Source organism: Pithys albifrons, chromosome Z, assembly GCF_047495875.1.
Source record: "Pithys albifrons albifrons isolate INPA30051 chromosome Z, PitAlb_v1, whole genome shotgun sequence".
NCBI lineage: Eukaryota > Metazoa > Chordata > Aves > Passeriformes > Thamnophilidae > Pithys > Pithys albifrons.
The window spans coordinates 48,025,228-48,052,694 of NC_092497.1; the positions used below are offsets into that span (position 1 = coordinate 48,025,228).

Sequence of the window (27,467 nt, forward strand, 5' to 3'; positions counted from 1 at the left end):
TCAGGATTGCCTTTATTCTTCCAGTGAAGGAAGGAGTTCTAAATAACCTCTTTATCTTCTCCAGATGGCAATGATAATAACACTCCATGGTCAGTAACTTTTAGAAGTAGGCATAGCTTTTTACAAGAAGAAAACAAAGATGGAGAAGAAAACAAAGAAAGCCAAATGGACAAGTACATTAAAAGATCTTAATAAAGCTTTTTGAACAATAAATACATTCTACAGCAATCCATCAAGCTGCAGCATTTGTGGAATTGTGTTATTTACAAGCCATTTTGCCCACTGCTATTTTCTTGGAAAAAGAGTCAAGAAGAGAGAGGTGGGAAGGAAATGTCTGTCTTTGCCAGCAGCTCCCCTCTAAGCCTCTCTGGAGCAGGTTGGCATCATCCATCTGCTGATCAACATGCCTTGGTACAAAAATATATGGGAGATGTTTCCACTCAGACCTAAACATCTTGTGGCTGATAAGTGAGGCCTATTTGCCCCGAGTTGCCTACCACCAGAGTCAGGACATGAAAACTGGCCAAAAGAAACTATTCCAGGACTTTACCTAGGTAAAATGTAGTAGTTCTACACAGCTGGTTTTCCCAGTCTCTGAACCCCTTGTCAAATGACTGCATGAGGACTTTGAAAATAATTAGGCTGAGCTGTGGCACTTGATACTGAAAAAATCTTACTCCTAGAAAATATTAAGGCACAAATAACCACTAAGGACTATTTGTATAAATAAATGCAGCACCTCAGACCAGACTCCTGCCTCCCACACAGTCATGCAGTCCTGCCCTTCACAGCGCTGTGCAGAAGTTGGTTTTGGCCCAAGACAATCCCTTTCTCTAGCTCTGATCAGTGTCCCATTTCTGAGCTGCTGCGTGCAGGCTACTTGTCTGTTCTGGGTCCCTTTTCCACATGTCCTTGAACATGGTGTCCATTCTGTCATCATCCATCTGCAAAGAAATACAGGCAATGCAGTATTAAGAAATCAGGAAGGGAAAACCACCATCACATTATCTTACTCTCTTGCTCACCACTGTACATATCCAAGACATTCTTGCAAATTTTCAGCCTCCTTAAAATTTCCCTTTGCTAATGGACATAATCTAACATAGTTTAAATTAAATGTGATGTTCATATTATTTCATTCCCCAGCCCACTGTCCCTATGTTTTCAAACTATTTTTCTCTAATTATAATTCCATTAAAAATAGTTCCAAGACACATGTACATTTTACAGATGACACATCAATAATCAGCCTGCCTGCTAGTCTCTGTCTTTATGATTATCTATGTCAAATGCGTTCCATGCATTCATTCCTTGAAAATACTCCATTGCAAAAATCACTCCAGTGTGAAAGGCTCGTTGCTCTGGAGAAAGGATAAAAGCTCAGAATTTTTCATGTTCTTTAGGGTCAAGCCTAACTCAGGGCGCATGGTTTAAATCACAGCAGCAAGGAGGGCTGAAGCAGTTTGCCAGAGTCCACATATTTGGAAAGCAATCATTCTAGAACATAATTTTCCCCAGATGTTCTGTAGATCCAGACTATGGCTTTGTGCCCTTTAAAATCAAACAGCTCTAACCCGATGCAGTACACAAGTGTATTCCGGGAGACTTAGCTTGCAAGGAGAGTTTTTTGGAAACTGAGATTTAACAAATCTCTTTCAACCTTCTGTCATGCATTTGTAGCAGGAAAATAAAACACTTAACTAAGAAGGGATTTTTTTGTTATCAGTCCAGATATATAACTTACAAATCATAACCTGTCAAGATATTGCAATAGAGTTTAAGATACTTCTTCAAGTGCCAATAACAAATAAGTAGTTATGCAAATGTATGCTTTAGTTACATTTCTGTTGAAAGCTAACAATTTTTACTTTGTAATCATCACTTAAACTGTGATTAAAAATTGGATCATCAAGAGTCTTTTTATATTTCTCAGTACAGCCACTCTGAATATCAATTAGCAACATTTAATACGCTTCATTTAATCAGGTGGAAAAAGCACACAATGTTGAGAGTTGATAGTTGACAATGCCTCAGAAATGATCCATTTCTATATATTAAGTGCACAGTGATGTTAAAAAATAAAATCTGCTCAAATATGCATATAATGGAACATAAATAATTTCTCCAAAGTGTAAATCTGGGGAAGTCCAAATCTCTGTCCTTTTGTTCTACTTTGCATTTTACCATTTTCAGCTCTTCATCCTTTCCAAGAACTTATGTCTTCTAGTTCACTTGACATACTTTCTTTAACAATATTTGCATTTTATTTACTTTGCATTGTTTTGTTAAAAAACACCACCAACCTGTCTTCCAGATGACTGCAGCAGACTGATCCTGGTGCTTACTCCTGGGGATGCTAGCCAGCTATTGTTAGCTGCTCTTTGCCTCCCTTGAAGGGTGGCAGACTTTAAACAAGTCTACACAGTACTTGAGGACCTCCTTAGTTGTAATTCTTAGCTACCATATGGAAAAAGGGTGGAAAACTCTGAAATGGGTCACTGTGCTGCCTGACCAGCCAGAGCAAGCAGCAGGCTGCCAGTTCAGCTGAAGGAACACCAACTGGGTGGTAGGCTGCATACTGCAGCTGCCTCCTGCTCTTCCAACATTCAGCCATTAGAGTCTAGTTCAGACTATTGATCCATACAAAGTGATGGGGTGGGAGGGAAGAGAGGAGTGAAGGGAAGGCTTTCTATACTTCAGGTTGCATAAATGCAGTAAACGTGATTAACAGGGGGGTATTTATTTACTTACTTACTATTTAGTGTACTCAGAGCTTACTGAGAGCTTTTAAAGAAGACAAACCTTGACTGAAAAAAACCCTCTATGATATATCATTAAAAACATGCGATTAAATACAATATATATCTTCATATAAAGGGCATTTAAATTTCAATTTTGCAGCAGTCTCTCAGTTTGTAAGAGCACTTGTCAAGGAAAGTAATGAACTGCTTTATAGAATAAGAATTGATTTAGGCAAGGGCTCTCTTTCATGAAAATTCAGAAGAAACTACAGCAAGTGTTTTTGTTTCCCCTATATTTTCCATTATAGTGATGCCTAAAATTCCTGCAAAATAGGAACTCGAAACAAGGTTAGTGGAGAAAGATAGGTAAGTACTTTTATTAGAAGCTTCTAAGGTGCACACTACAAAACATGCACAAACATAAGCAGGGATGTTATAGTTTTTATAACCTCCAACCACTAACATCTATGTTATCTATAGCCAACAGAGGGTTCCAATTTCTCTTGGTGTCCACTCATATAGACTGCCCCTTTGAGGGGCTCTGGGCCCTCTCTATTGTTTTCTCTTGAAGCTATCTTGCAGGTGTCTTCTTCAAAACATCATGTCCTTGAGAGAGCTTAAGAATGTATGAGGAAACGTTTCAGTAACTTCTATTACCACCTAATATGAGAACAATCCAGGAAGACTTACATAATTCTAAAAATCCTAAATCTACAAAAGATACACTAAAATCCTTAGGCATCATTTTTCCCCTTTAGAGACTGGACAAAACATACGTTTTGTCCAGTCTCTACTACTCATACTTAACTTATCTAATTGTATACCTGAAGATGAACAATAACTATAGCATTAAATCATACAGCTAGTGATTATGGAAAACACTTATGATAAATATAACTAATATAAACAGGGTATTTTTTACCATGTCCAGTTTGGTAATCATGAAGTAAGTTGGCATTTTAGGTGTATGTATTTAAAGAATATTCATTGACGTAGGCAGTCAACTCTGTGATTTTCAGATTGAGATATTATAGTTTAATGTAACCAAATCACTATTACCTGGTCTGGCATGGCTGTTCATTGCACTTGCGGATCTGTGGTTCAGGCTTTGTTAAATATTTGCACTTCTTGTTGTCCACAAGACTGATATTCTTGTTCATAATCTTTGTGCAAGAGACTGTAGTCTTTCTTTCACCTAGTAAAAAAATGAAGCAGGTAGAATAAAGAGGAAACTGGGGATATGCAACTTGGTTAAAGGAAGGACACAGATACAGCTGTTTCATTTACAGTTTGGCTACAAGAACTGCAAAACTGGTATAAGAAAATCAAAGGTAGCAGGGAGCTTAGGAGAGGTACTATACTTTGCATGGAACATTGTGAATTTGTAATCCAGTCTTTGTACACCACTGTTGACAGAGTTTTGCTTCTTTATTTCTGTAACTAATCATAGGCCAAACCCTTAGTCTTCCTAGAATAATTTTCTTTCTCAACCACTGAAACTCCAGGATTTAGCAAAGGTTGCAGAAAAATTACAAAGGAAAGTACGGTCGTTAATTACCACATAAAATGAGGAAAGGAATGATAACATGTGGCTGGCACTCAGATAAAGGGAATCAGTACATGGAGCCTTCAGTAAGGAGCGAGTACTATTTCCCTTGAACTAAACAGGCCAGATGACCTGATCTGTAGGGTAATAATTTAGGATGCTAGGTAGTGCCTGAAGAAACCTAGTGAATGTCTATACAGAATCCTTGCCCTGATAGATGACTGAAGCTTGGTATCTTTTGAACATGGAAGCATTAGAAATTAGAATTTAATGTAATTCCTACCACTAGCAGTAACCTGTAATTAGACTGGAGCCAAATTTTGAAAAAACTAGCAGTCTTTTGAATTAAAGATTTGTCTTAGTTACAGCGGCTGGGACGAGTTTATCATGGTGTGGGTGTAACAAAAACTGTGTTTTCTACACCCTGTGTATAATTTCACACGAACTGTTATTAATAAACCATTTGCAGCAGCTGCCCAGGGCACAACTGATACTTTAGGCTAGAAGCTGGGTGTTAAAGAAGCCTGTGAGGTGTGAGAATGTTTAAGTCTTCACACCAGTGACTCAGGTGTGATAACTCCCCTCCAGGGAAGCATTGGCACCTTCACACACAGCCTGAGGTGTCATGTCTGCTTATGGGCCATTAGGGACTCGCATAATAGGCAACTACAATGACCTCGACCATCAAAGATTCCAAAATTATCCCATGACTCACAGAGTCAACCCTGTGAAATTCCTCACCCTGGGGGAGGTACTGGACATTCCCATCTGAACCTGAGCATATATAATCTTGGTGTTTGGGGACTTCTGGCACCTCTCATTGGATCCAAAGGAGGACCAGAATATTGACAGGACTGTGACCGCCACTCTCGACCAGACTGTGACCATCATGCTCAACAACAGGTTTTCATTTCCCATTTACTTTGATTCAGGGGGTCTGCATGGTGCTCTGCACAGGGAATAATGAACACCATTCTGTTTGTGCTCCAGGGTGCTGGGTTATACTTATGGGTTTAGTGGGTTGAACTCAATTTTTCTCTGTATCATTGTATTTGTTGTAATATTTTTATTAAATTTTAACTCTGACTTGTAATCTCTTTTGAGTTATTTCTCCTGCTGGTTTACCTTTAAACCAGCACAAGATTTCAATCAGTAGGAAAATAGACTCATAACTATTTTTTTCCTACAGCTATTTTTTAATACTCTATCTGGAAGTTTACTGACCAAGAGGGTGTGTGCATGAGCAGGGCAGACTTAAGCATGCATGTTCAGCAGAAGTCAAAAATGAGTCTTGGGTTGGAGTACTTAAGTTATAATGCACATTATGTACGCCACCACAGCTGACATTTTACACAGCGGTTCTGTATGTGAGAGCACATTCAACTAATCTATCATATCACAATGTTTGAAATGTTTGACACTTCTTTCTGTATTTACATATACTTTTGTGCATTCATATTCCCTCTCACACGAAGAAAGCTTTTCTGCAACACAGAAGGTCACAGACCAGTAACATAAATAAACATAAATGAAACCACAGTGTTCCATCAATAGTTTCATCCTGACAAACACTTTGAGCATTTAAACAAAACTATTGATAATCGTTATATTATTTATTCAGATTAATCAAAATATTGGTATTAAATTTGAATAACAAATATTTAGACAGGGTACAAGCTGCAGCACTTTTGATTCATTATTGTTTGATAATTAAGCCAAGAACTAAAAGAACAGTTAAAATACTTTGTCTAAAATAAAAAAAATCTTTCACTTGAATTTTGGAATATTTGCAGTAAAAATACCTTTCATGGATGTTTGTATCAACTCAGCTATTTTTTTACAATAACATAAAATGATGGCGAGTTACAACAAAAAAATATTATAAACATTACAATAAAAAATTTAAGTAGTTATTTAAGCATTAATGTAGAATAAATAACCAACATACTGCATTTTAAGACTTCTGCAGATGAGACGTAAGTTTAGAAATAATTGAGACACTAATGACAGATTGTAGTAGCATTAATACTATTCTAAAAATACTTCAGATAGTTGTAAAGAGCATGAATTCACAAGTGCGTAGGAATGCACTATTAAGAATCAGAGGATGTTACTAGCACCATGTACAAAATACCTTCTAGGGAAGAAGCTTTCTTATAAAACCACAGCATGTTTACGGAAACTACAGCAATCTTTCACAGCACCAGGATTGTTCACAGATTCAAAAGAGCTAGAACAGTGTGTTCCTTATGCTGCTGCTCTGAGAAAATAAAGTGTTTCCAGGCCTTCCTATTCAATCACAAGGTGTGCAGCAGTTTTCAGAAAGGCTGATTAGAGCAACCACGACAGTAAAAGTTTTAAGTAGGAAAGACAATTATCAAAATCAATAGTGTTCACAGTCTGACTAATTTGCACAAGGTATGAACAAATCATTGTAAGTTGCAATCATTACAAAAATCTCTGAAGCATTTTCTCAGTGTAATTATCTATTTGAATTACATCTTCTAGGCAGCAATTTTATAGACTTCTGTTACATCAATATTGTCAATGTTCCATTATTTGTTTTCACAATTATACTTTGTTCTTCCAAAATCACATTTTTATGGTTAATAAACATAGGAAAAATATCACATCAACATACTAATATCTGATGTTGTAATATTTGTTCCATATGTTTCTGGATCTTCCTCAACCCATGTTACTAACTGTACATATTTGATCTGAACTTGGGATTCAGCTTTTCTGTGGTTTGAAATGTCTCTTACAGATCATTTATCTTCAATATTTCCAAATACAGAGTGGAATGCATATGAACTTTCTATTCTTGTTCTAGCTCTTGCACTTGTATTTCTTCCTGGAATCTGTGTCCTGAATTTGCTTTCTGGTCTAGATTTTCTTTCTTCCTTATCATCTTTTGCTACTTACTGTACTTAGTTTGAATCTTTTCCCAGAGTATTCACGGTTTTTTTAATACAAACAGAAGGCATCAAACTGATGCAGGTACATATTGTATGGCATCATACAAGCTGCAAACAGGATATTACTATTAAATATGTAACACTGACCATCAGTCTTAAATATATATACACAAACAGCGTACATAGATATAGATGCACATTGGCACTGTGTATATACATGTATAATGTATATATATTGATTTTTAATATAGGTGTGTGTCTGTGTGTTTTCACATTTTTCTTTCATTTTACCTCCTCCACATACAGCATCACAGTCCTCCCAGGTAGAATGCGTCCACATGAAAAGAGGCTCTGGTACTTTAGAGCTCTGATTTTCAGGAAGAGGATCCAGTGGGATTGTGTATTCATAGTGTAGACCATAGTTCTGGTCATGGAAGAGCAGCACCTGCAAGACACAGACAAGGAAAACCTTCCTATGTAGACAGACACAGTGGAAAACAAACTCCAAACTGCACGGAGTTAATCTTGAAAAGCACAACAGTGACTTAATGCTCTGTTGTCTTTCAACCTTCCTAATAGATTTGGTCGAAATGATTAATGAGAGTATCCAAATAATGCCAATGGGAAAAAATACTTTGCTTTACCAAGAAAATATCTGGCATTTGAAGGATTTGAATTACAAAGTACTCTCCCATCATCTCTCTCTCTTTCTTTCTGATGGCTATTAACTTTTCTCCTGCTACTCTGAAATGCATCAGAACTGTGCTTCTTCATGGAGAACTAGGTGGTTGCAATTCTAAAATGGTGACGCTGTGGTATAGTCAGTCAGGACTAAAACAATTTGATATTAATTTGAATCTCTTCTTAACTGCACATCAGCTTTTGATGACATTCATATGGTATCTCAACAATGTAATAACTGTTCTTGGATTTAAATGCATTTTTTTACAGGCATGCTGACATGTACATATATATATATACATATACATATATACATATAAATATATACACACACACATACACATACATATATATATACCTCTGCTTTTGTATATGCATATATAAACACAAAAGCAGGTATATATTACAAAGATCTCATTATTTTCAGGAGTCCCAGGAAAAATATTAGTTACCATGCTATATGATAGGAATCAAGTAAAAATACTGAATTGTCATACCAGTAAGTGTAAAGGTGATGTTGTGGGACCTTTGGCTGATATTTTCTCCCAGAGGCCTCTCCGAACATAATGGACAGTGGTCCCAGCAATATTGAATGTTCCAGAGTGCTCTATCTTCCAGTCACTATTGATTGACTGTTTTCCAGCATCCCGAAGAGCTGCAAAATGTACAGAAAAGGACTAATATAAAAGGTGTCTCTTAGTAGTGCTTTGGTTCTCTTTACACTTTCCGTTTAGATAATTTAACAAGTAAGTAAAAACACCTAACTCTGACTTCTACTGTACATGAACCTCAAATAGAACATGTTTCAGAAACATCTTTTAGAGGGAATGCTTGGCAAAACCATGTGTATTTAACATTACTTCAAGTTAATATCAGTGCTTTAATGCCTGACAGGCTCCAGCATAATTTTTAATTTGAACACAGAGTTAACTTAAGGCAAAAGGCATCCAAGGTGGTGATTTCTATAATCCACAAAGGCTTGGGAAACACCATTTTCACAAGAGACTCTTCAAGATTTATGGAATTAAGCTAAAAACTTACTAAAAACAAAAAAAAATCAATCTAGTTCAGAAATCTTTCCCCTCTACATTTGCCTTTTTCTCTACCTTGGAATATGATAATACTTTATATGCTTCTACCACATAATTGGATGCTTCTAAGAAATAGGAAAAACTTGTTCTTTTTGGCTGAATCATTCCTCATGTTGACCTAATTTATATTTAAAAACATCATGAAGTCAGATGTGATATATTTCATACACTGAGAATAGAGGATTTACATAGGTTTGCTATAGTAAACTGAATAGATTCTTCTGTAAATGATTTGTGATTTTATTTTATTTTACTTTATTTTGTTCCAATCAGGTGAGAAGTAGAATGTATCTGAAGTCACCTTCTGGACAAGAAGTTTTACATATTTGTCTTCATTGAAATTGCATGTTTGGCATCACATTGTTGTCAGGGAACCTCTACATGTTCCAAAATTTCCCTTTTTAAAGTTATAAGTTAACGTGAGTCACTCCTGTAATCATCTCTTCTCCTATTCATATTTATACTGCTATGTTTTGTTTCTATGGGAAACAATGGCAACAGGCCTATAGACTGGCAGAAATCCAACTAAGACACCACTGATGTGTACCACTGCAGGACTGTGTAATAAATGTTAAGACTATAAAAGCCATTAATACTGTAGAACAGTCTGTACTAAAAATAACCAGTGATTTTACACGATTTAAAAATTGGTATTTTAGGTTTAAACAGTCTATTTTTAATGGTAATTAAGTTCTATGTAGTCTTCAAACTGCAGGGAGATAATCCTCTTCATTGAAAGAATGTACTTGAAAGTGCCAAGGTCCAGCTGGGTCATGCTGCTCAAATGGAGCAGCATCCTCTCCCCAGAGAGCAGCACAAATCATTTCATCTTGTCTTTAAAATGAACATGTGTGCCATAGCATAAACCCATGTACAGGAAAATGGAATCCCTGCTCCAGAATACAGAAATACGTAGATCTTGCATTTTCTCTTTCAGATTCCTCACTAGAGTCACTGATGGTAGACAAAGTAAGAAAGGGTATCCTCAAGCATTAAATTTGGATTTGGACTGAGGCAGTCCAGCTTTTATTTTTGACTCTGTCACACCCTGTATGGTAAGCAAGTTCAGTGAGTTTTATTCCACACCATATATATTTCCATCCTACTTAGAGAAGGTTGTCCTGTACAAAGTAATCCAATACAGGAAGAAAATACGGCACCTAAGTGTATCCTCTCTCAGGCAATTAAAGCAATACACCTACAACTAAAAAGAGAACCAAAAAAATCCTGGAACCGGAAAAAACTACTGCAGCTTTAACCGTGACCATGATTTCAGTGCCTAACCAAGAGGGCTCATTACAAGTGCATATCCCTACAGAGCATAAAGTAGCCTTCCTAAAAATGGCATGTAAGTGATGGTGATGAACGCAATGTTTAATTACCACACCAGAGCTATACACTTTTCCAATTTCAATGATGTGCAAGGGGCTATACAGCCATAAAGCTATAAAAAAATTAAAGTTTAGATATTAAATCTTCCAGTTCTGAGTGGGGAGCAACAGTGATCTGGTTCTGGTCTTGCACAAGGTAAATCAGTGCCTATTAATCCTCTTTAGTTTTCTATGGAAAAATCATACTTCTGTATTAATTTTGTGAATTTTTCCTTTTGCCTGGTACAAAATATAGTTGTACTCTCCAGAAAAGTATCAAAATAATGCCATTTTTACTGACCCTTATTCTTCTAAAGCAAATATAGGACACATATCTGAAATTCAGTTCTAAATGATAGTACGGTCATTGTTATCTTTTGCTAAGGAAGTAATTGTTTCAGGTTACCAGGTGTCCCTTCAAGCCATCTTAGGAACATTAAGAACTGAGATTTGGGTAACGTTTTGACAATTTCAGCTGAGGTAAGGCTGACTGGTAGGTAGGCCCCAGGGTCTTCTTTATTATCCTTTTCAAAAATGGTGCAATATTCCCTTTTCTCCGGTCACTGAGGACTTGACCTGACTGCCACAACTTCTCAAATATGTTTGAGAGTGGCTTGACAACTATCTCAGACAGTTCCCTCAGGACCATGGGTTGTATGTCATTAGGTCCCATAAACTTGTGTATGTTCAGGTTCCTCAAGTGGTTTCAGATTTGTTCTATGATGGGAGGAATTTAATCCTACCATTCCCTGCCTTGATGTTCAGGGACATTTGAAAGATGTGAGAAAAGTGTTTACTATTGTAGCTGAGGTAAAAGAACTGTTAAGCTCTGCAGCCTGCTTCATGCCCATTATCATTAGTTCTCCTGTGTGTACATTTTATTTAATAGTTCTTTTCTGACTAAAAACTTGATGAAACTCTTCACGTTTCTTGCCAAATTCAGCAACTGTGCCCTAGTCTTCCAGACCCTACATACTGCTTTCCAGGATATATGTTCCTGATTCCAGTACTTATGCATTCCCTTCTTACACTTTAGTTTTACCAGGAGTTCCTTACTCACCCATACAGGTCTCCTGCCTTCCTTGCTTGACTTCTTACAAGTTGTAGTCAAGAGCTCTTGCAATCTAAGAAATACTATTATTCCTAATCTTTATTAAAAGTCATTCTAAATCCTTAAAGAGCAGTGAGCTCTGTTTTGCTCCTGTATCCCCTAGGGCAGTTTTCCAGGGGTCCCATCCATTAATTTCTTGAACAAATATAAATTTGGTCTCATAACACTCAGAGCCCTTGCTTTAGTCTTCACCTGGCCCATATCCTTCAAAAACATGAATTCCACCATGATCACTGCAGTATTGGCTGTCACCAGTCTTCATCTCTGTAGGGGTGAGTGTGAGTGCACCCCTTAAGGAAAGCTGTTTGGAGTTCCACCTTAAAGAGAACAGAGCTACCTGGAGTATGTGTGGTGGCTTGTGACCAATGAGAGGCTGTGGTGTATGTAAGGTGAACTGGTGAATTATGTGATAGCATGTTGGATGTGAGAGTGCATAAAAGGTGTGGTTATTAATGCGTGAGAGGGAGTCAGATCTAGATCTACCAGGATGTGAGGTGATGTAATAGGAACTAGTAGGAACTGACTTCAACTATGAGCTATGAGGACTGTCTGTTAACCTATCTTGAATAAACTCCCTAAGTTGTGAGCCTTCTGATCAAGCCTTCTGATGTCTGCTGTGCCTGAGCTCTTCTGACCGTCAGTCCAAAGCCCATCTCGGTATAAGGGGCTCCCCCTATACATCTCCAAATAGTTCATCTGTGTTGGTAAGCAATGACCAAGGTCAGTAATGATATTATTCTGGTTGGGCCATTTATCACCTGGCTTAAGAAATTCTCCTCAATATACTCCAGGAGTCTCCTGGACTGTTTACAGCTTGCTATGCTGTTTTTCCAGGAGATGTCAGGTTATTGAAATCCCCAAGCCAGACCCAGAGACTGCATGCATGATGCTTCCTGTAGTTGAAGTAAGAGCACTTGATCAACAGACTCCCCTTGGCTGGGCAGCCTGTTGTAACTCCCAGCTTGGCCCACAATTTTTACTCATAGGGTATCAACCTGTTTTTCAAAGGCAGCCCTGTGAAGTCAATAATTTTTTTTTAATATATATAGAGGGCATTTGTTTCATCTTGATGTAAAATGATTCCAAAAGGTGTTATCTATTAACCATTTTCAATGGTCCTCCACATATGAAAGCAGAGTATTTAAGCTCAGTGGACTCTGGTCTCTGCTTTGTTTTAAGGGGTTTGGGACCAGGTTCTCACTGGCTTCCCTTGAAATCTGAAATTGTACAGTCCACACAGATTACATAAATTTGGTTCAAGATATTTTAAAACTATTAACATTGTCAGAAATTAGGGATTCAAAATTTTGTATTGTTTGTCAGACACCATCTGCTTTTCCACACCTTCCTCCCTCAAAATGTGGCCCAATATGTTTTTTTTTTTTTAACTAGTAAGAATTTCATAAAAGAAATCACACAGAACACAATACACCTGTAGGCTGGATGCTTGTCAGACCATTGGCAAGTACAATGTCATTGTAATTGTCAGTGGTCTGTGTTACATTGCATATCCAAAGGGTCTATACCCCTGAGGCAGCCTGATTACATATTTGAGAATCATGACACAGCTAATCCACTTTGTTAGTTCACCTGAAAAAAAAGACTTTCTCTCCTTTCCAAGAAAAAATTCAGGGTTTAGATTGCAAGTAATTTCTATAGTTAAATACCACTAACCAATTGCATTATTTTATTATAGGGCCTGGATCTGTCATGCCATTGTATGCGTCATGTGAATGAGCTCTCTCATCTCAAAGCCTAGTGTATCTCAGACAGAAATATTTTAATTTTCCATTTTGTATCAGGAATCTTTTTTGAAAAAATGTTGTAACACTTACCAAATATAAATGAAAATTTAGTAACCAAAAAGGCATTATCTTAGACCATAGGAATCTAGAAAATACTTGAAGCAACTTTTTTATAACAGTTCCTCTAGTTTTTCAAAAGTATCTGACAGTGAACCAAGTCTCGAAAATGGTTATAAATAGATAAGTTATTACTGCTAGTTTATTCTTTAAAAATAAATCACAAAATTACTTCTTAAAAGAATGATTTTAAATCAAAAAATAATAAGTGTATGCTTTGGGAAATAGTCTTAACTTAAATAAACACTCCTCTTCCTCTGTATGCTACAAATAATTCCCATTCCTGAATACTGTAGTGATAAGAAAAGGATCACAAGCTCTTATGGTTTTTCCTATATAACTTCACAGGAAGTTATATAGGACAGGACAGTCATCAACAGGTCAACTGGCTCAGTGAATACAGGTGCAAGTTATACTTTATCTTTTCTTGTAGCATGACAGGGCTTCTGTTACTGTGGTGTATGTTGATATATTTCAGATAAAGAAGATATTCGAGGTGTTAAAGTACAACATCTCTGAATATTTGCTTCAATGGTACAATCACCCAATGATGCTACTGATGTGGGCTATAGTTTTACTAATCAATTTTGCAAAATCATTGCAGTTTCCAGATCATAGTGACTGTTTTCTGACCACCAAGTAAGTCCAAGGAAGGGCATTGTATTTTTAATCCCTCTGAATTTGACCCTGCTGTGCCGATAAGGATCAAATCTTCCTTCAGTTTAAATTATCTTCTACTTTCTAAGCAACAGTTATTAATGTATGCTGGATTTAATTGTGTTTACAGCTGTATCTCCAGTTATACAATTATTATTTTAAAAACTTAATCCTAAAGTGTGAGAAAATATACTACAAGAAACAGTGTTGGATTGCATTGACTCATTTCAAGTATAGAAATGCAGAGACCAAAGTATGGTTCCACATAAAATTAGCATATAGAACTATAAGATAGAAAACCAATCAGAAACACATCAGAATTTAATCTGTATTACATTTCACATTATTAACCACAGTATTTTGAAGAATATTATTTCTAATATTAAAGATTTAAGCTTTCTCCCCAAAACTCTCATTATGTTATATCTATTCAAAAATTACTTCTTTTCAATTCAGATTTTGATGGTTTCAGAATAAATTACTTATAGAGAAAGTTTAAATATTTTAAACTAGCCAAAAAAGAAAAGAAAGGTAAAGAAAGTGCAACACAGAGGTTTTAATTCAAAATATGGCAACGGACATGTTCCTGATTCTCCATAAAGACTTACAAAAAAAATAAGGCAAAAAGACTTAACAAAAGAACCCCAAAAAACCAACATTGCAGAAAAGTACTGGCTGATCCTCATTCAGACCTAAAGCAGTGAAATTAAGAAAACAAAATTTAAAAAATGAGCAATTAAGAGCTAATCAACAAAAATGAGCAGCATGACTGACATTATTTCCTGGATATTTCATTCCTTTTACTGTTTGTAGGGTAAAGGATAAATCAATTTGCTACTCATGAAAAATGAATAAATTTCTCTGCATTTCTGGTGTCTATATGGCCCTGAGATTAGCCTAGTTGGTTAAAGCACAGTGCCAATAATGCCAGGGCTATGGGATTTTGATCCCTGTATAGGCCATTCTCTTAAGACTTGGACTCAATGATCCTTGTGGGTCCTTTCCAACTCAGAATATTCTGTGATTCTGTGATATGTTAATACTGTAGGCAAACTTCAATTATTATTTTGACACTCTTACATATCCATGTCTGTGGTCCATTGGAAAACAATCAAATAATCCTGATCTTTAAACTTCCTATAACATTTTAATAGGAGAAGTACAGACTCATGATAAACCAGCTCTCACAATTAAGATTCAGCATCTTCAACATCCTCTCAGTGTAAGTGCTGAAAACACTCAGATAAAAAGTTTCTTAAACTGTAGATATTACTTATGAACCTAAGAATAGTGATCGAAAAAGGGAATTTTTCATTTCATCGTCCTATTTCTGATACTATTATCTCTTTCCATTTAAATTTAAGCATTGCACAGAACACTACCAATTATGATCATTTCATTTACTCACATAAACACTGTAACAGTAATGGTAACAAATTATACTTTGCTACACATCTTTAGACCTCATTAAAGGATAAAAACTTCTGTTTATAAATGAAAGACAATTTCACAGAAATGGAAAAAACCAAAAAAAATCATTAAATTGTCCATCAAAACATTCAGACAATTCAAAATAGTGCAAAGAAATACTTTTCTGCTTTCTCAGTCTAATTTTAGAACTTCTGTTTGCCTTCATTGGTGAACTGTTGTATGTTGTTCAGTGTGTGTTTTGTTGTTGTCTGAGCACAAATTAGTCCATGTTTGAGCATAAATCCCTTTCATTAGTTTTGATGTGCTTTCCATACAAAAAATTGAGAACGTGCAAGTATGGAGAAATTTTCCTAGAACATCTAAATACTTTCTTTAAAATATTCTCCAAATGGGGTGAAAGTTCAAATAAAACCTATATGAAAAATGGTCCATAATCATTCTTTCATTTCTTTAGATAAGTTTTTCACAGATCTACTTTTCCACTTAGTTTTATTCAGTCACAGAAGCATGTTGAGCTAGCTCTTTTCAATATTGACCAAAATAGGCATTTACCTAAATAACTATGAGCTGGTTTTTCTTCCACAACTTTGATTCTCCTTGCTCCTGCAGGTATCACCAAAGCTTCCACATAACCTGAACATGAAACCAGACACCCCAGGTTAGAAAGAAAAGCATAGAAAAGTCCATCTTGTATGTTTCCTCATTTCTTTTCCCCTATTTTGCTTTTGAAATGTAAAAAGTTATAATTTATACAGCACTATTTTGAGGATTCTTGCAAAATATTGAAACTTGAAACAAGTTATGAAATTCTGCATTATGTGTAATACATATACAAAGATACACAGTTAAAAGAGTATACCACAATAAAACAGAACCAGTGAGGCTGGGCAGATTTGGGCTAAAGCAAATGAAGTTATCTCTGGCTAAGTAGTTCAATGTCATCACTGCCAGCAGACAACCATGAAGGAACTCCAACTTCACTCACCATGTAATGACAAATGATATGACACTAAAAGCCAAGCATCCTCACTGTGTGGTTTTTGTTTTGCTTGATTTTTACATATTTTATGCTTTTTTTTCTTCCTCTTGCATTAAGATATTCAACCCCGTTATGCTTGGCTTTTTTTGAAATCTACTTACTAATTATTTCCTTCAAATTATGATTGCTTCCTAATAGGGTAGGACTAAGACAGGCTGTTGAGCAATTCACTTCAAATAAAAGGAGTGAAAAGGCAATAGAAGTGGAAAACGCTGTGCAACCAAAAATGTTACAAATAAAAATATATCTTAGATTACCCAGGTGAATGTCATAAAGGGAACAATTTACCAAACTTTTATTATGTATGGCTATGATGTCCTAAAACAGAATATTCTGCATTTACAACACCTTTCCTATAGTCCTGAAACATGAAAATTAAGTTATTGCAAAGCAGTATCTTTCATTTCTTTAAGAGCTAACAGCACTTTCTAAGTATTGCTCAAGCTTCTTGAGAAGTATAGTAACTTATATAGTTGTTCAGATGGCAATACAACACAGGATTGATGCAGAACCCTGACAAAACTTGAAAACGTGTGGATGTTAACATTAGGAATAGAAGAGAGCTGACATAATATGATTTTACTAGTAAGCACTTTGCAGCTTTTTGTCTTGTAGTCCTCCAGATTCATCTGGGGTTTGTGATCCTTACTTTGCCTTACCTTCAGCTTAAGAGAGGGTCAGACAAATATTTGAAGACTGTGCTGTCCTAGTGAGAGCAGCTGGGACCAGCTTATTGCTGTGTGGGTGTAACTAAATCTGTATATTCTCCAGCCTCTATGTAATTTCTATGTATGGCCAAACTTCGCGAACGAAGATTTGAGACGGGCTCTCCCCACGTGGGTGAGCCCTTCCAGCCTGTGCAGTGGATTTTTAGGTGAGGCACAGCGTGCGCAGAACAAACTGTTAATAATGGACCATTTGCAGCAGCTGCCCAGGGCACACCTGACCCCTCAGGTTACAAGCTGCATGTTAAGGAACCCTGTGAGATAGTGTCTTTGCACCAATGACTCAGAGGTGATAACTCCCTTTTGGAGAGGCATCAGCACCTTCACACACAGCCTGAGGTGTCATTTCTGCTAATGGGCCATCAAGGAGTCCAAAACTACCCCATGACTCACACAGTAAATCACCCCTTGTGAACCTCCTCGCCCTGGGGGAGGTACTGGCAATTCCCATCTGAACCTGAGCATATATAATCTTGGGAGTTTGGGACTTCTGGCACCACTCATCGCATCCAAAGGAGGACCAGAACCTTGACAGGACTGCGACTACCACTCTCAATCAGACTGCAACCATCATCCTCCCACACAGCTTTCCTTTCCTTTACTTTAAACTCAGGGGGACCACATCAAGCTCAGCAGAGGGGTTAAAGAACACCATTCTATTTGTGCCCTGGGGTATTGGGTTATACATCTGGGTTTTGTGGGTTCAAACCAATTTTCATCTGTATCACAGTATTTATTGTAATCTTTTTATTAAATTGTAACTCTGACTTATCTCTTTTAAGTTGGGTTTATTTCTCCTGCTGGTTTACCTTTAAACCAGCGCGTATGCCTAACGTTCTCGTCTACCCTGAAGTACTATACTTCAGTGCCTAATGCATTGAACACCTTTATTTTTCAAATACGTGCTGTCTGCTTCTAATTACAGTATTTTTTGATGTGATTTACTTACCATCTTTAAATTCTGCATATTTTCTACTCAAGAAACTGAAAGTATAATGGTAGACAAATGCTGAAAGCAGTTGGTCAAATGTGTTTGAAAAAGACTTTTATTGGAGAGTGGGTATACATGATGCACAGTGCACATTATAAGGATTTCAATTCTCTACTCCATCAACACTGTTGTGCGGCAGCCGATCACTTTTTTTTTATTCAGCCAGTCACTTTTTCTCATTCAAAGTACAGATCGCACAACTATTTGAAAATCTCATGTTCATTCTGCATCAGAGAATCTATTTGCTTTTTATGTTATTGTTAGTCTAAAACAATGAATAATTAAGAGATATTAGAGTTTTTCACACATTAGGCTTTATGATCTCTCACTGCCTGGCTTCGTTCTGTTACTCTAGGTAACAGATCATAATTTGGATATTTATTTTGAAGAACACTAAATGAACAGTAAACTCTTGTAGTGTTTACATTCATTTAGTATTCCTTGCTAAAAATATAAATTTTATTTCTCACATTTCTTAAAAATTAGGCTATTCTATGAACTAGTGTCTCTTAATGGAAAATATTTCCTTGATTTTTTAATTGAAATAATGTGCGATAATTTTGCAAAGAATTTAAAATACTCATGTGTTTTTATCCTAAATGTCTTATCTTAAGTGAGCTTGATCTGAAGTTCTTGTGAGAAACTGCATCATTTTAGGAAATACAGCTTTTTAAATTTCCCAATGCTCAAAGTAATCAACAAGCTATTGGTTTCCTGAGTATTCAAATAAACAGATAGGCTTACCAGCTCCTCTGGTATGGTTAAAATCACCTTTAATAACTTTGCATGACTTTCCATTTCCATTGCATACACCACAATGATCTTCACGAGCCAGAGATCCTAATATGCCATCACAGCCAAATTTCTGTGGGAGAAGAAAATAAAGCTATTGATACACAGAACCATGTTTTTCATAAATCTGCCTTTTGCATCAGGCATCTCACCCTTTTGCAAGATGCCTAATCAACATGATCTATCCCTGCTCAGAATGTGGGTTGCACTAGCTCATGTGAAGCAATTCCTCCCATAGTAAATTTTCCTGTGATTTTACATAGATAGTTTCATTCACTCTTTCTATATGGTTAGCAAACTCTACCAGCTGCTGTCCAAGAGAAACATAACTGCATTCCCACCTCCTGGTGGGAACTGTGGCACTTCACAGCCACTGTTCAAAACCCACACCCCACAGGCCCTCCTGGTAAGTGACTGCAATGTGTCTCTACCTCTTTCTTCTATCTCTCTCTCTTTTTTTTTTTTTTTCCCCCACATCCACAATGGCAAAATGCTGAACAGGGCATAAGCACATCTAGGATATGTAAATACAATTGGTAGTTGTGTTTTGCTAAAAAGCATTCAATTTAAAACCAATCAAGTTTATTCAAGGATCTCCACATTACTATATTAAACTCATTTCATTAATTTATTTCAATGGTAGCTTTACAAAACCAGTGAAGTTACCATCATATGCTGGCCTGACATGAAATGAAAGCCTTTTAAAGTCTAACAAAGTTATCACAGAGTAATCTTGTGCACTGTATAAATGCATTGGATAAAACCAATTATACTTCAAGACTATTTGATAAATAATGAAGATAAAAACTAAACTAAAGAGAAAACCAGGGTTTTTTAAGAACAGAAATCATGTTCTATTAAGAAGCCATTCACTTTCAATCTTAGTGAGGTGAGTTTAATTTAAGGGGTTTTTTTTAGTCTTTATTAGTCAGTTGTGAAAAGGGAAAGAAAAAAAAAGACACTTTTTCAGGGAAAATGGGCTACATATGATCTTAGATTACATAAATATGTAATTGCTGCATGGTGAACTAGAGCCCAAACTCAGAGAAGTATTTGAGTATATTTTTTCTGCACACAGTCAGGCACTTGAGAAAGGATAGTTTCATGTGAATATAAGCATCTATAAGTTAATTTGTTGAAGCTATGACAGTGTCTAGCAATATTGTTCCTGTGTTAAAGGCTGGATTTTCTGCTGAATTCAGTGTGTGAATGGGAAGCAAACAAAGCAAAAACCCAAGCCTGGGGGATGTTTATATAGAAGAGTTTCTGTATGAGGCACTATAAAAGTGACAAAAGAACTTCTATGAACCAAATCAAGTCTTAAGATGAGGAATAACATAAGCATTTATCTGCAATTATCTGTTATTCTGCGCAGTGTTCTTAGTTCTTATAGATGTAAAAGTTTGTACTGTTGAAAAAGAATAATATATATAGATATATATGTGATGGCAAAATTTCCCAACCTGTTGAAAGCTTTTCCCTTACAAAATGAAATCAGTTACACTAATTATTCACTATGCAGCAGCTTGTTGGAAGCATCTTTATCAACACAGATGAACATTCCCCAAACCAAACCTTCTGCTGCTTCACATGTTGTGCTGCACCAAGTGAAATTAGCTGAAAATATTTTAATATGATGCAAAAAGAGCCATTCAGTTTTGGTCATGCAAATTGCAACATGCTATCAGAGAAATAACATGCATATGTAGCAAATATTGCTCTTACATACCTGTGCCTATGTATGTAAGTTTGAAACAAGTAATTCATACCTGGCATCTACCATCTGCACAGACATCTAGCCCATTCTGGCCACAAGAAGTCCCATCCATCACCTTTTCTGTTAGAAGAATGGGCTGATCCTTTCCAGCCGGCAAACAGAATAAGGCGCAAGGTTTTTCTGTAGTAGCAGTTGATGAAAAAACCCACAAAACTGGTAAAAGGTCACTTTAGAAATACAGAACTATCTCCAACATTATTGTTAAAACTGGTATTTGCTTATCTGTGTAGCACGAATATAGATTAATATAAAAAGTTATCTTAGAGTGAAAACAGAAAGATTTCTCAGCTGTTTGAAAAACTCAAGGCTTTTTTCTTCCTAAGCACACTATTGTTATAAACTTGGCCTACACAGTACTCATTGTTGCAATTAAGAATATACATATTACAGCTGCTGGAATATTTTGGTCATAATTTATACTCATTCTCCTACATTTTTGGAACATGATAAATATTGATTAAAAAAGAAAATTAACACTTTCCAGATTTCCTGACTATACAGGTCAAAGAGAAAAAAGTGAAGTAACTGAGACATCTTGGAAAAAAAACCAAAACACATGAATTTTCTAAGTCCACATTAAAAAACTAAAAACCCACAAAACCCCTGGAAATTTTCTTTCTAACATCTTTACCAAGTTAAAAAAAATTTCTACTAAATTTCTAAAACATTCTGCAAATAATTTCTAATTATTAGAGAATTTATAATTATTTATAAGAGAATAAATATGTAGTAAAATCATACATATCCATATATTCCTAATGGTCATCATTTATAAACAATGAAGGTTGTTTCACCACTGTGAAAGAAACAGCAAGTAAAATAAACTAAGTTTCTTCTCAGTGGTCAACTGGGTACAAAATTACATGATTTTCTCATATCTTTGTTCACAACTTTTTTCAGAACTTCTTCCTAAAACTATTGCAGATTTTTGAAAGGATAAAGTCAATCCTGAACCTAAAACTGATTTCAACTTGGACACAACCTATGCCACTCTGACTTCATACTGACTTGTAGATTCCTGGAGTGCATTTTTATTAGTAAATTAAACAGTTCCAGGAAACATTCATGGGCACTGGAATTCTACTGTCTATACAGCTGAACTGTAAAACAGTCTAAACCACATTTTTTTGCATGTGCTAACCAGCACTACTTCAGTCTAGACTGGAAATTACTCTCTGCAAAGGACTGTTTTGAAAAAAGCAGTTTTAGCATGGAAAAGAGTAGAAAGGTACAGACAGAGGACTTTTGTTCCAGCTGACTTACACATCGGAGTGTGGTCTGGCCACATTTAATTTACTATTAGGTAGTGATACTTCTGGGTATCACTAGAGTACCAGTGCAAGCAGATGACATCACTTCTGCCAACATGGGAAGCTAGTCAGACACAAGCCATCTTCAGCTGTGAAGCTGGTTGTATTTATACCCTCCTCATTCTTGTTATACTCCTTAGATAGTAACCTCAAAGTTCCCCGGGGGTTTTAAGTATTTTAAGCATTTTTAAAGGAATACAAGATTAATTACCTAAACATTGTTTTAAAGACACTGAACTCAAAGAGACAACAATTTAACAACATCAGACAACTTCAACAGACTATGGGAGACCTCATTCAAATACAGCAACTATTTCGGACATGATGCATAGTCTGTGTCCACTAAAGGCTAAGAGAGCAAACTATTAAGGATTTGGAGACAACACACACTTGAATACTAGAACTCACTGGCTGATACCCACTTATGTTTCTCCTAAGGGGCCCTCAAAACAATAAGATCATTCAGAACAAAGTTAGATGAAAGCAACCATCCCTACTCCTCAACACAAGACAGGATAGTGTCAAGATTTTTCATCCAAATAAAATCAGACATTCATAGTCAGACTTAAACTTTTAGATCCCTTCAGATATAAATCCTGTGTTCCTGGGCTAAAATGAAATATAGTAAAACAAACCAAAATTAATTGGCTCCATGAGCACCTATATAATAGTTGGAGAAAATTCTTATTATGAAATGAGCTAACATAGAAGCATAATTAAAATAGTATCACAAGTGTTCACTTTGGCACTTTGAGAAGAGGCTTAAAAGAAAAACCCCACCTTGCTTAGCTAGGCATATATTCAAGTATGTTGACAGCAAAATAGTTTTCTAAAAATTTATGCTTTCTAGTGGTTTCTGATAATTTGTTGCAAGAGTTCAAAATAAATTACAGCAATGAACTACTTAAAATTTGGTAACACATACTTAAGTACTCCTGTGTCATTCCAGGGTTGTCTTTATTAAGAATTGCTACAATTTTTCTAATTTATCAAATTAACTTTTTTCATAACCGATGTGTTTTTGTTGTGGGTTTTTTTGTTTGTTTAACTTAAATAAATTTAAACACAAAAATTTATAGAAAATTCAGTGGAATGGGAACTATTGTTCACATTTCTAGCAAGAAGAAATTTGTCATCTAGCCGTTGAATGTTTTATATCAACATTATAGTTGCAGGTACTGTAAATTTGACTTTACTATATTCCCATGTTAGCATTATCCTAACAATATGGTATCTAAGCAAGTGTGCTACACTAAAGTATGCATACAATATGCCAGGACTTTGCATTCAGTAACGGTTAGGATTTTTGGAAGTGTTATCTAAGATTTCAGTGTATATTATATACGGATTTCTGCCAAAATCAAATACTGGTTTATGAAATACTCACAGTGTTAATATACATGTGCTCTCTCCTTCCTAAAAAAACAGAAGCTTACAGTATCTGGATTGTCTTTTTGACTTCGTAGATAAAAAAATTACTGATATACCCATGTGTAATCATGTAGCAGTAGTCTAGAAAGATGCATTTCTAAGTCATTTCGCACTACATTTTTGATTAAATAGAACAAAACTGACACTGAATTTTCATTCAAATGTAGTCAATACATATTAAGAAGGACAAATTCAAAAGGAATAAAGGACAAAAGATTCCAGGGTATATGAAAATACCACTAGATCTTGTCTATGAACGTCAAACTCTTTATCAAAAATATTGGGCTTTATTTTCTTTGTTTACTTTAGGTTTTGCCATATCTTTCATAATCAACAGCACCAACAAGCTATAAGCTATATAAGCAGATGATAAGAACTTCAGAGATGGTTTATACTTACCATCATCAATGACAGCTTGCCACTGGTGCACATGCTTCTGATAGGAAGATCTGACACTGAAAGCTTGGCACTGCCAGTCCCTGAAGGCAGGCATACCAGCAGGACAAGAAGGATTTTCACATACTCTATACTGCACTGTGGGCCCGTGACACTCTCCTTCAAGGCCTGAACTAGAAAAGAAGGCATAAATACAACCCTTTACTGTTGGCAATGTTTTGTTCAACTTATAGCATAGTTTATTTATGCTAGACACAATTTCAATAGCAGATTTTTCTTTTATGTAAAGCGTGAGGAGTGCTAAGCCATAATTTATACATGGCCAAAAAGAAGCACTAGGACTAGTAGGAGTGTTCAGTAATAAGAACCTCAACTGCAGTGTTGATACAGTTGAGATGATTTTTCTCTACCTGGACTGAGCCAAATGTGCTACTGAAGGGAAGTAACACCTGCACATTTGAAGCCTCTCCTTTTAAAAAAGTGGGGTGTTGCAAAGTTCAGAAAAATGCTTTGTTTTTGATCACTTCATTTGTGCTTGCAGACCCTAATGGGACAAATGCAAAAGAAGAGTGAAGTGCAGAAACTGGTGTTAATTATTTGGAACCTTCCTTGAAAAGATTAATTCACAGGAGTAAAATTAAGATATTTATAAATTCTAGAAATACTTTTTAGGTATACAGCTGAGAATGGTGTTTATCAGGTATGGAATAAGAAAGTATTCTGCATATCTAAGTTGTCCGTTAAACTACCATGCTTTTGTATAGCCATATCCAACTTCTCCTCAAAACTCTTTATGCAAATTTATCTTTCTTTATGCAAATCTCTGTCTTTCCTACCATCATATTTTCTACCAGTTCTGCTATATTGTCTTCCATTTTCCTTCATTTTTCTCTTCTGTTCTATTATTTTCCTAAACCATCAACTTGACTATTTCACTCTAGTTTAGTCTTTTCTATACTTACCTTCATTACTCAGGTCTACTCTGTTCCCACTCCTATGCCTATTTATTCTTTTTCACTTGGTGTGTAAATGATCCACAGAAAGTGAGATGGTACTAAGTAATTAAAAGGAAAGCACCGTTTAGCTGACCAGTGAAATATAGTGAAACAAACTTCATTCAAGTCAAAAGTATTTTGCATTGGTAGAAGGTTTTCATTTTTACAACATACAGAATCAAAACACTGTTTCCAGATAGTGTATCTAAATATTTGTGAAACTGTTAGAAAGATCTCTTTGTAATAGTTGCAATTCCTTGGGTCTCCAGATGAGTCAGAAGTCAATTTTCTCCAGTAAAAAAAATGAGAGTAGAATTACACCCTGGTGCTCTGCAAGTCAGAAAGTATTAATTTAAGTTTCTTTTGTTTCCTTAGGTGAAGGTTAACAAGAAATGTTCTTCTGATATTAATATTATCTAAGCTTTTGACAGAAGCCTAAAGATGAAAAGAGTGTTGCCATGCATTAAACAACCTGAAATACCTATTCTCTTAAGTGCTTTTCAGTATTCAGAGAAAATTAATTACTTACATATAGGACAACTATATTTTAATTGGTTACTGTACTCATGTAAATTTTGTTCATGAAAACCTGAACTTTTTTTACCCAGGGCATTTCCGTTGTCGACTGCTGATTCCAGTGTTGCAAGTACGGCTACAAGTGCTCCAGGTGCTCCATTCCCCATCCATAGGCTCCGCAAAAGATGTCCTATTGATACACTCTCCAGCCTTACACCACTAGGTGAAAATTCAGCTCTTAGGTAAATAAATCAAGGCATATGAAAAACAATTCACTGGTCCACAAGCATATGGGAAACAAAACAAACATTCAGTTTAATACATAGTCTTTCATGAGTCAAATATTTTTTGCCTGTTGTTCAAAGGTGTTTTTTTTCTATTCTAGTAAATGCAACAGCCAGAGATCTTTCTCTGGTTCAGTGGCCAAGGAGCAGATGTTGATTCTTGTCCAAAACCTTGAACACAAGTTCATCCCCAATAAAAGATACGTCCTCTAAATGGTTCCAAGACTATGCTGTCCTCTTCATTTGAGATTGAGCACTGACTAGGAAAGCATTTTTGGGTCCATTCCCAACTCATTGCAGGGATCATCCTCCAGCTGAACTGAATAGATGATCACAGTACATTGTCCAGGGCTGTTCTCAGAACTTGTTTCTTTCAGCATTGTAATTCCCACCAGGAACTGCATTGTCCCTGATTTTCAGTGACAATTTCAATTGAAAGATATACTACAAGTAACAAGAGAATATAAGATTCTATTCACGACTTGTATTCAAAGAGAAACTGGAAGCCTCAAAAAACTGGTGTTGAGAAACTCAAGAAAATTCCTGGCATTTATTTAAATACTAATAATATACTCAATAATCTTGCCTGCATACATCAGTTCCCAGGACAACTGCAATTTCTCACTCAAAAACTGTCCAATTACTATTGCTATGCCCTGTAGCCTATGTCCATATCTGGTATAAATGCTTTCTCATTTCTATAGTATATAATACATAACACATAATACATTCAACTATGCATAGCTTACTTTTATGATAATTGATGCAAGTAGGAACTTTAAACAAGTGCAAAGACCTATTCAGCTTATTTCCTTAACTATTAGATGTTCAGTATAATGATTATTGCTTTTCCACCAGAAGTATACCTTTCCAGTGTCACAGTCTGTTCCATCCATTGGTGGATCCAGTTTAGTTTTGCATTCCTTCTCACTTTCCACCTTACACCACAACCCAGTGCAAATAACATGCTGAAAAACAAACACAGCAGTAAGCACAAAATCTACCTATGTCAAAGTACTTCTTGCATGCAGTTCACTAATATTGTCGCAAAGTTACCAGTTTGACAGTAGTGTGGTATTCTTAAAGACAGATTGAACCAAAAACCAAAGTGGGCAGATTTGGCCTAGACTTTTACTGAACATGCTTCCCTAGGACTTCCAGATCTCTCTTGTTCATGCCATCTCAATGACTGCTATCTTGTGCTCTTCCAATGATTCATAATTCCTCTAGAATGAATTTATTCCTCTAGAAAAACAAAATCCCAAAAGGCATAAAACCTGATATCCACAAGGAAGGCAAAATGTAACCTACCAAATGAGGATGAAATATTTCTGCTGGAAAGAAGAGAAGGGAGATGGCAGGGGTGGTAGTCTGTAGTTAATTTTAGAGATGGAAAGAAAAACTGCTTATTCTGTCCCTCTGAAGCATCATAACAAGATAGTTTTTACCTTAGTTAAAAGAATGTACAACCTTGTGGGATGCTGGCTAGTATTTCTCCCAATTTCCCTGGCAGCTTTCCCTATTTTTCTCTAAAAAGTTCTTTTTCTCCTTCCAGTTTTCAGTCATGACTTCATTCTCCTTCTCTCTGTTCCCCCCTTAAGAATAAACCATGTGGATGTGAACACAGAACACATGGGGCTCAGTTGTGGCCTGAATATTACTGCATATATGCAATGATCTCCCCTCCCCACTCCCCACTGCGTATTGCTCAAAGAAGGGCAAGAGGATCAGGATAGGGGGATGGGCTGCAGAGAGGATAAAAGATGAAGAACAGCTGGGGGTTTTCTTAAACAGGAGTTGCCA

The 27,467-nt window shown here is 36.1% G+C and overlaps 1 protein-coding gene across 1 annotated transcript in view; it reads right to left on the reverse strand.

Moving 5' to 3' along the window:
- ADAMTS19 (ADAM metallopeptidase with thrombospondin type 1 motif 19) overlaps positions 1–27,467 on the reverse strand; it is a 155,887-nt gene that overhangs the window by 20,821 nt on the left and 107,599 nt on the right. The window contains exons 11-20 of the mRNA XM_071580398.1: positions 26,531–26,632; positions 25,469–25,599; positions 23,873–24,042; positions 20,725–20,852; positions 18,908–19,028; positions 15,961–16,041; positions 8,384–8,541; positions 7,497–7,650; positions 3,801–3,936; positions 740–944 (exon numbers count right to left, since the gene is read on the reverse strand). Coding sequence (XP_071436499.1) covers positions 740–944; positions 3,801–3,936; positions 7,497–7,650; positions 8,384–8,541; positions 15,961–16,041; positions 18,908–19,028; positions 20,725–20,852; positions 23,873–24,042; positions 25,469–25,599; positions 26,531–26,632 — 1,386 coding nt within the window. The remainder of the gene's footprint in view (positions 1–739; positions 945–3,800; positions 3,937–7,496; positions 7,651–8,383; positions 8,542–15,960; positions 16,042–18,907; positions 19,029–20,724; positions 20,853–23,872; positions 24,043–25,468; positions 25,600–26,530; positions 26,633–27,467) is intronic.